Source organism: Pelophylax lessonae, assembly GCF_965119305.1.
Source record: "Pelophylax lessonae genome assembly, chromosome: 11".
Classification (NCBI taxonomy): domain Eukaryota; kingdom Metazoa; phylum Chordata; class Amphibia; order Anura; family Ranidae; genus Pelophylax; species Pelophylax lessonae.
This window is the reverse complement of record NC_138778.1, coordinates 216,616,073-216,626,499: the sequence shown is the minus strand read 5'-3', so window position 1 is coordinate 216,626,499 and position 10,427 is coordinate 216,616,073. Positions and strand designations below refer to the sequence as shown.

At 42.8% G+C, this 10,427-nt stretch overlaps 1 protein-coding gene across 1 annotated transcript in view; it reads left to right on the top strand.

The window, feature by feature from the left end:
- The window catches only part of RTF2 (replication termination factor 2), a 25,241-nt gene that overhangs the window by 10,167 nt on the left and 4,647 nt on the right, over positions 1-10,427 (top strand). The window contains exon 5 of the mRNA XM_082272885.1: positions 1,027-1,160. Within this exon, the coding sequence (XP_082129011.1) occupies positions 1,027-1,160 (134 nt within the window). The remainder of the gene's footprint in view (positions 1-1,026; positions 1,161-10,427) is intronic.

Genomic DNA, 10,427 nt, shown 5'->3' with positions numbered 1-10,427 from the left:
AATAATGATTTCTTTAGAATAATACAAGGTAGAAATCTGCAGCAAAGTTTGTTATAATCCCTGCAATTTACAGAGATCACCCAGAGGGGAATGTTTTTTATCTCAACAAAAGGAGTTACGCTTGAAGGGGAATTTCACCTGCCATTGGACAGCACTTGTTTGGTAATTGGTTACTTGAAAAAGTTTCAGGCTGCGTTATTTCTCTCATGCTTTTGGCAGATTTAGGAAAGGTGAGCTTATGTACTTGATGGGTCCACCATTAACCACTTAAGCCCCGGAAGATTTTACCCCCTTCCTGACCAGGGCCTATTTTTGCGATTCGGCACTGCGTGACTTTAATGGACAATTGCGCGGTCGTGCAACGCTGTACCTAAACGTCCTTTTTTTTCCCCACAAACAGAGCTTTCTTTTAGTGGTATTTGATCACCTGTGCGATTTTTTTTTTTTTTTTTTTTTTTTTTTTTTTTTTGTGCAGTACTGCGACATTGCGGCGGACAGATCGGACCCTTGACTGACATTTTTGACACTTTTGGGGTTACCAGTGACATTACTGCAGTAATCAGTACTATACATATGCACTGTTACTGTAAAATTACACTGGCAGTGAAGGGGTTAACTTTTTTTTGAGAGGGAGGGGCGGTGTGTGTCCCTAGGGGCGTGATTCTAACTGTGATTGGCTGTGGCTTGAGCTGTAGGAACAGTGATCAACGGTCCTACATAGTAGAAACGTATGATCATTATTCCTACACAGGGGAGAATGACAGACAGCTTGTTTACATTAGCCGCCTGCCTTTCTCCCTCTGCAGCGACGATCGCCAAGTGACCGGCGGACATCGGGTCTGCCGGTCACACGCAAGGGGGGGGGGGGGTCAATGACCACGCTGGAGCGTGCTCGCTCCCTAGACCCTCACAGGCTAGCGACGTAGATCTACGTCACTCTGCCTGTGAGGGGCTGACCGCCAACGTAAATAGTCGTGCGGCAGTCGGCAAGTGGTTAAAGTGGACCTGTATGCTTTCTTTGACTAGGTTTGTGAGTCCTTGGGAGTTCCTTCTGACTCTCACCACAGCTTTTTCCCTTTTTCCAGAAGCTCCAGGACCCTCAAAGGCTATAGATGGAAAGAAAGACGATCCCAAAGAGAAAACCAGTTCTTCTTCTGGCGGTAAGTCATCCGGCAAGCATGCATTATTATTTCTGATAAACGTTATTTATCGGTAAAGAGAGCCCCTGCACTGGCTCTGTACTGTCACTTTAGGCTGCATAATGCATTGTGTGACAGCAGAGGGCGCCATAGTTTGATGATTTTTGTATTTTGCAGAGACTCGGGTGTGATAATTCATGCCTCTAACACACTGATTGTGGCAGCTGTGCTATCAGTGGAAGTCCCTGTTCACGTTGGCGCAATTTGACATGTGATTTGACAGGTCAAAGAGCGTGACAAATCACAGCCTATTGACAGCATTAGCACCGTCCCAATTGGTGCGACGCCGACTTTGCGGCACCATGCCAATTTCCAAAAGTAGTTTCTGCCACTACTTTTGGGGACTTTCGGGGGGGCGACTAAAATGGACATCTGTGCATGAACCCGCACAGATGTCTTTCAAGTTGCCTCTAAAGTCGGACTGAAATGCGACTTTGAAATGGTGCGAGTTTAGATGAAGTTGAACAATGTCAAAGCCACGTTCAATGTGAACAAGGGCAAAGGGGTAAATCTGTGGAAGTCAGCTTATATAAGGGTGATCTCTTTTAAGTATAATATTTGTATACAATGGGAAAAATAATTATCTGATCCCCTGCAGATTTTGTAAGTTTGCCCGCTTACAAAGAAATGAAGGGTCTATAAATTACACTCGCGCCAAAGAATAGTGATTGTGATTACAAAGTGATAAGGTGTGCGATCTCTATGTGAATAAATAAAATGTGCTAAAAAAGCAGCTGCTGTGGACAGAAGTTAAAAAGATGAAAAAATTTGCATGCCTAAAGCATGCTATCAACAGCGCTTGCTACAGTAAATAATTTAGTGGGTGACCAATAAAAATATATATAGGAGTACAATAAATACCATTGAACACTACACTATGTAGATTACATAATTCCAATCAATAGACAAAGTAAATCAATAATAGTGCATATTAATCCAAACAAAGAGTCCATATTGCAAAAAAAAAAAAAAAAAATATATAAATAAATAAAAAAAAAAATATATATATATATATATATATATATATATATATATATGTGTATATATGTATGTATGTGTGTGTGTATATATATATATATATATATATATATATATATATATATATATATATATATATATATATATAGTGAATATATATTAATATATATAGTGAATATATATTAATATATTGTGACAGGAAGTCAGCTAAATCTGGGAATGTAGTCACAGGAAGGAGATACATTTCCACCTGATTGAGAAGTCCATTAATTAATTTAGGGTGTTGGCTACAGAGCTAGCCAGCAGGAAGTTGAAAGGCCTTCACCTGTTCAGAATGAGGGAGTTAAGGCTCTATAATTTGTTCAGAGAAAGTCCTATTGTTTGCTGCCTCCAGAAGCTGCCTCCTGAAGCCATGTGGGCTGGGAGCAGGAGGACAGTCAGCGTGTGCCCAAGGGTGAATACGTCTCAAAGGTGAGAAGACGAACTGTTGATGTGAAAGAAACAAAAGGACTGTGTTGCCCTGTGAAGCTATTATAAAAGGACTATTGAGTGTCCGCTGTAGGACAAGGAAGTCTGCCCGACGGTAGGTTGGAGACAGACACTTAGGCAGGTTCCAGTTGTGAGAAGGTAGCCGCCCACAGAGGCAAGGATTTATTTTGTCTTTTATTTTATTTTGGCTGTTTTGATGCTTGCAATTGTGTTAAGAAAATTGCATGAATAAATCAGTCTTGTTTTCAACCTCTAATCGGCTATCTCTCTGTGAAAACGCACCCCCAAAGGGGTCATCCACGCCTACCACCGAGCTAATCCCTCACATATGGTGGAGGTATGCAGTGGGCAGAAGCAGCAAGATCCCTGCAAGGAAGTGCAAATGTTTGATGAACTTTGTCTGGTGCATGAGATTGCACAATCTATGTGTGCAGGAGAGAAGATCCTGACAGAAAAAAAAAAAAAAAGTGTTTTAAAGAGACAGGGGTCTCAAAATTTTTTGATGAACTTTGTTGTGTCTGGTGCAAGTGACTGCACAAACTGTGTGTGCAGGAAAAGAGATCTTGCAAGAGAGAGAAAAACTACATGTGTTAAAGAGACAATGGTCTGAAAATTTTTTGCTGGACTGTGAAAAATTTGTTTGTGGAGTTATTAAAGATGGGGCGATCCAAACGCCTGAAAAATGCAAAGATAGATGAAATGAGAGACCGGATTCTATGGATGGAGGGGATGTTACCGTCTGAACCAGCCCCATCCATGCCTAAAGAGAGTCTACTAAAGAGGAAGGTTGTTGTCCCTAGCAACACTGATGAAACTGCTATGGAGACGCAGTGTGCTCAGATGAAAAGTAAACTCAAAATGGAGGAGATGTTGAAACAACTGATTATATCAAATACAGCTCAACAGCAGGCAAATGCAGCTCAACAGCAGGCAAATGCGGATTTTCAGCGGAGCTTTGCAGCTCAACAAAAGGCTCATCAAGAGAGCATGGCAGGCTGGAAACAGAGACGCCAGCAGCCAATGGAGGCCATCGGTTTGGAAGAAACCGAGTATGTGTGCAGGGCTGAGTTGGATGCCTTGCAACGGAAAATGGAAGAAAAGGAACAAGCCTTGGAATTGCTTAAAATGGAGCATAGAAACTTGCAGGAAATGAATGAACTACTCAAGTCTCATGTGTTACAGTGGGAAGAATCCACTGCTCTTCTTTTGGTCGAGTTGCAAAAACGCAGAGAGACTATAATGGAGAAAGATACCATCCTCATGGAAAAGGAAAGTGAAATTCAGACTTTGCAGAAGCAAAGTATGGCTGATATGTTGGAGTTGCGTAATCAGCTGGAAAAAAGTCTTCAGTCTTTGGGAGCTACAAAAATAGACCTGCAGGAGTCGCAGGAACAGAATGTCGCTCTGAAAACGACATTGTCTCTCAGCGACAACGAGAAAAGTGAAAGAGAGGCTAAATTACTGAGTACTGTGTATGAGCTCACCACTTTGAGCAATGTGGTAGATGAATTACGTGCAGACTGTGAAAGTTGGAAAGGTGAAGCCCAACGTTTCCAGCAGCAGTTAAAGGAGAAAGAAGCCTGTGTGGCAGAATTACAGTCTCATTCCCAGAAACTAGCCAATGAGGTGAAGGCTCTTATGCAGGGAAAAGGAGATTGTGAACACAAGAGGGAAAAAGTAGAGGCACGGCTTCTGGAATCGCAAGTCAAGGTGTCAGAAGGTGACCGATTGTGTGCTAAGCTGTTAGAGAAGGCAAACCGATTGCAGGTTGAGTTGGACAGTGTCACAAATCAGCTTTCTCAAGCAGACAGCAAATCTAGAGAAATTGCGGAAGATTTTTCTATGTTGGAATCGCAGCTGCAAGACACGCAGGAACTCTTACAGGAAGAGAGGTGTCAAAGGCTGAGTTTTAGCACAAAGCTCAAACAAATGGAAGATGAGAAAAATGGCTTCCTGGAACAATTAAAAGAGGAGGCGGAAGCAAAGAAAAACCTATCAGAGCAAGTCGCAACATTGCAAGCTCAGATAGCGGATATGAAAAAACGCATGGAAGAAAGCGTTGGTTCATTACAGTGTGTTGAAGATGTGAAAAAGAAGTTTGATCAGATGCTTGGTGAAGAGAAGACTGTGTCTGCAAAATATGCAGAAGAACGCGACCGTGCAAAAACGGAGGCGCGTGATAACGAGAGCAAAGCCCTGTTCTTGGCTCGCTCTTTGGAGGAAGTTCTAGAGTGTAAGGCTGAACTAGAAAGTGTTAACAAACAGCTGCGTACAGAAATGGAAGAATTGGTCAGCTCCAAGGATGATGTTGTGAAAAGAGTTCAGGAGCTAGAAAAGTCTAAGCGAGCCTTAGAACAGCAAGTAGAAGAGATGAAGATTCCGTTGCAGGAACTGGAAGAGGAATTCCAGGCAACAGAGGATCTGTCCCAAAGAGGGGATAGTGTGCCTGATGCAGTTTTTAAAAGGATCAGTGTTTTGGGGTCTGTCCTGAGTGAGCCTCAGAAATGTGATGACACGTGGCTTGAATCACCCCTTTGGAATAAACCGTTCCTTCAAAAACTTCAAGCATTGGAAAATGTATCATTAGAACTTCAGCAAATAAAGGAGTTGTGTAAGAAATGTGATGATTTCTCAGTTCAGGCTGAAAACCTAGTGGAGAAAACTAAAGCGGAGAAAACTAAAGCAAGTGATATAAATCTGGGAGGAAAAAGCAAACGCCACCTAGTGGAGAAAACTAAGGCTGTTGGTGAAAACGTGAAGCAAATGAATTTCAAGTGCCTTTCAGAGAATATTTCTAAAATGAAACTGGTGAAAGACGGGTGGCAGAAGTTTGATCGTGATCTTGAGATGCATTCCATGTGGAATTCAGATAGAGAAAAAGAACTAGGTGACCTTGAGCGGTCAAATAGTTCAGCAGAAAGTGCATTGAAGAAACCTGTAAAAGAATGTGTTGCAGTTCCATGCTTCTTCACTGATGCAGAGAGGAGGTCTATAATGGATACCACCCAGATCGCTGGGTTCAACTGTGTTGTTGCCTTTGACCCCTATGTTGGTGGAAGGAAAGTTGATGATGTTCTGGTTGGCTTCTTCTGTGAAGAGTTTGGCAAGAAATATAAACTCAATATCAAATCAAATAGTAGGCCTTTACTGCGACTCGCTCAGGAGGGCGAAAAGTTTAAGAAGTTGATGAGTGCAAATGCTTCAGATCTGCCTATGAATATGAAATGTTTGAATGATATTGATATCTCTGGAAAAAGGAACAGGGGTCACTTTGAAGAAATGTGTGACAGCCTGTTGTCTCAATTGGAAAATCCTCTGCACAGCATCTTAGAGCAAGCAAAGCTCAAGAAGGAAGATCATTCCCTTTTACAACAAAAAGTCAATGATTGTGTACAGATGTATGGAGAGGCAACTCAAGTCACAGAGGGATGTCAAGAGTCCCTACTTGGAACAAAGCTTAGTGAAGCAAAGGTTCTCAAAGTTTTGTGGAAAACATTTATGGATTGCAGAGAGAGGCGTCTTAAGAATGTTGAAGACATTAAGACTAGCCCAATTGAGTTGCCTATGGATCACGGTCCTCCATGGTGGATTGGACAGACGGTTATGAGGGACAAGCTGTCTGACATTTATGAGAAAGCTGTCAATGAAGATGACAGAAACGAGAAGGAGCGAAATGATGCCAAAAATGCAGTTGAAGAATGTGTATATGAGATGAGAGACAAACTGTGTGGCATTTATGAGAAATCCGTCAATGAAGATGACAAAACAGTTTCATCCGGAAGCTTGAGGATAATAGGAGGCTTATCAGTGAGTCAGCAGTGCTTGACACATGCGTGCCTGGAAATCTGTGTCCCAACCCTAGGGTTGAAACAAGAGGGGGGGGTATGTGACAGGAAGTCAGCTAAATCTGGGAATGTAGTCACAGGAAGGAGATACATTTCCACCTGATTGAGAAGTCCATTAATTAATTTAGGGTGTTGGCTACAGAGCTAGCCAGCAGGAAGTTGAAAGGCCTTCACCTGTTCAGAATGAGGGAGTTAAGGCTCTATAATTTGTTCAGAGAAAGTCCTATTGTTTGCTGCCTCCAGAAGCTGCATCCTGAAGCCATGTGGGCTGGGAGCAGGAGGACAGTCAGCGTGTGCCTCCCGACAGGATGTGTGGGCCTGGGAGAAGACCCCCCGGAGTGATGTGTGCCCGGGACGGTAACCAAGGGTGAATACGTCTCAAAGGTGAGAAGACGAACTGTTGATGTGAAAGAAACAAAAGGACTGTGTTGCCCTGTGAAGCTATTATAAAAGGACTATTGAGTGTCCGCTGTAGGACAAGGAAGTCTGCCCGACGGTAGGTTGGAGACAGACACTTAGGCAGGTTCCAGTTGTGAGAAGGTAGCCGCCCACAGAGGCAAGGATTTATTTTGTCTTTTATTTTATTTTGGCTGTTTTGATGCTTGCAATTGTGTTAAGAAAATTGCATGAATAAATCAGTCTTGTTTTCAACCTCTAATCGGCTATCTCTCTGTGAAAACGCACCCCCAAAGGGGTCATCCACGCCTACCACCGAGCTAATCCCTCACAATATATATAGTGAATATGTATTAATATATATAATAAAAATTAAGAGTTCCGGCCTATTTTGCAATTTTAGTGATTCCTGGAGTGCTTGCTATGCTGATAAAAATTGAAAATGCCCAATTGTTGTTCGGGGGTCCTTGCATTATTTTCAGGGCATTTTTGATTGTACTTCCTCCTTCTCCCCCCCCCCCCCCCCCCTCTGTGGCCACGGCCACCGACATCACTTCCCCCTTTTGCATTGCATCCTGGGAGCTTTTTGTCATCACTCCCAGTAGATTGGAATCAGGAAGAACTCCCAGAACACTCCCTGGAATCAGGAAGAAAAACGCATCAGTTTACCCTGTGGCTTCAGATGCCCACATCCAAGATGGCCGCGCCCAGGCAGAGTTTTTAAAAGTAAGATTTTGACTAAAATCCAATGAGAATGGTGGTTCTGTAAATGGCAATGAAATGGTATTATAGGGGTATTTTTAGTTAAAGGTATTTGAGGACGGAACTCCATTTAATTCATCTATGAAAATAATATTCTTTATATATGAATTAATTTTTATTATATATATATATATATATATAATTTCACTAATTTATTTCGTGTAGCAAGCGCTGTTGGTAGCGTGCTTTAGGCATGCTAATTTTTTCAAAGAAATGAAGGGTCTATAATTTTTATCGTAGGTGGATTTTAAATGCTAGAGACAGAATATCAACTAAAAATCCAGAAAAAAAAAAGAAATATTATAAATTAAGTTGCAGTTCAGTGAATAAAATAAGTATTTGATCCCCAAGCCAAACATGACTTAGTAGTTGGTGGAGAAAACCTTGTTGGCAATCACAGAGGTCAGACGTTTCTTGTAGTTGGTGACCAGGTTTGCACACATCTCAGGAGGGATTTTGGTCCACTCTTCTTTACAGATCTTCTCTAAATCCTTAAGGTTTCTAGGCTGTCTCTTGGCAACTCCACGTTTCTGCTCCTTCCATTAATGTTCTATAGGATTAAGGTCTGGAGACTGGCTAGGTGACTCCATGACCCTAATGTGTTTCTTCTTGAGCCACTCCTTTGTTGCCTTGGCGGTATGTTTTGGGTCATTGTCATGCTGGAAGACCATCCATGACCCATCTTCAGTGTTCTGGCTAAGGGAAGAAGGTACTCATCCAAGATTTTACAATACATGGCCCCGTCCATTGGCCCCTCAATCCGGCAAAGTTTGCTTGTACCTTTAGCAGAGAAACAGCCCCAAAGCATCATGTTTCCACCTCCATGCTTGACTGTAGGGATGGAGTTCTTAGGGTCATAGTTAGCATTGTTCTTCCTCCAATCACTGAAATCGCATCCCATTCACACCAAAATGGTGCAGGATGCTTTTATTTCCCCCCGCACCTAAATCGCCTGCGATTCTGGCAATTACACTGCGTTTTGCAATCTGTTTTGGGGTGTCCTTAAGATAACATTGCCGCAGATCGCATGGACGCCGTGTGATTGCTATGCGGGTAACACACAGGATTGGCTGCGTTTCCAGCATCGCATAAGTTTGAACCTAGCCTAACTCGCATTCATATATGCACATATTAGGGCCAATTTAGACAGGAGCCAACTAACCTACCAGCATGTCTCTGAAGTGTGTGAGGAAGCCAGAGTACCCAGAGGAAACCTATGCAGACACAGGGAGAACATGCAAACTCCGGGCAGATAGTACCATGGGTCTCATTCAAACAGGTGACCCTAGAGCTGCTAGGTGGAAGTGCTAACTATATACACTGCTCAAAAAAATTAGATCTCATCAGATCTCAATGGGGGAAAAATATCTTGCTGGAGATCTACAGTATACTGGTATGGAGTGGGTAATATGTTAGGATCTATACTGTTAGGGACTGGGTAATATGTTAGGATCTATACTGGCAGGGACTGGGTAATATGTTAGGATCTATATTGGTATGCACTGGGTAATGGGTTAGGATCTATACTGGTATGGACTGGGTAATGTGTTAGGATCTATACTGGAATGGTCTGGGTAATGGGTTAGGATCTATACTGGTATGGACTGGGTAATGGGTTAGGATCTATACTGGAATGGTCTGGGTAATGTGTTAGGATATATACTGGTATGGACTGGGTAATGTGTTAGGATATATACTGGTAGGAACTGGGTAATGTGTTAGGATCTATACTGGTATGGACTGGGTAATGTGTTAGGATCTATACTGGTATGGACTGGGTAATGTGTTAGGGTCTATACTGGTATGGACTGGGTAATGTGTAAGGATCTATACTGGTATGGACTGGGTAATGTGTTAGGAAGGAAAGGATTCCACATCGTTTGATGGAAATTAAAATTATCACCCTACAGAGGGCTGAATTCAAAGGCCTCCCCAAAAATCAAAGTGAAAAAATGATGCAGCAGGCTAAGCTATATTGCTTTAATTTTATTGCAGCAACTTGGAATGGTCCTCAGTAGTTTGTATGGCCCCCCACGTGCCTGTATGCCTGGCTGACAATGTTGGGTCATGCTCCTAATGAGACGACGGATGGTGTCCTGAGGTATTTCCTCCCAGATCTGGACCAGGGCATCACTGAGCTCCTGAACAGACTGAGGTGCAACCTGGCGGTGTCAGATGGACCGAAACATAATGTCCCAGAGGTGTTCTATTGGAGTTAGGTCAGGAGAGCGTGGGGACCATTCAATGGTATCAATTGCATCATCCTCCAGGAACTGGCTGCATACTCTCGCCACATGAGGCTGGGCATTGTTGTGCACCATTGTTTTTGTTATATTCTCCGTGTTGTGAGAGACACAGGACTCTGGTCTGGAACAACGGATGTTTATTCAGGACTTTCTGTACACTACAACATGCATTACAGGACAGCTCTGTATATCAATGCATCTCTTACATGTCTCTAAGATGGTCACTCTGCCCCTTGACCCTTGTCATCACTCCTGGGTGGAGCCAGCCTTAAAGTAACAGGTACATGTGAAACCCTTCAGGTATAACACCTTCCATCCATCCAAAAAAAAAAAAAAAAAACAACAAAACGAGAACAGGCATAGAACAGTAACTAATAATGGAGATTTACATGGCTTCTTCCGCGTCCGGATGTGAGAGCAACTTCCAGGGACGCTACGGGGAGAAAATAGCAGCAGATCACTTTCGGTGGGCCCGTCGATAGTCTCGTAACCGGTCTTGCAGCTGAAACCGA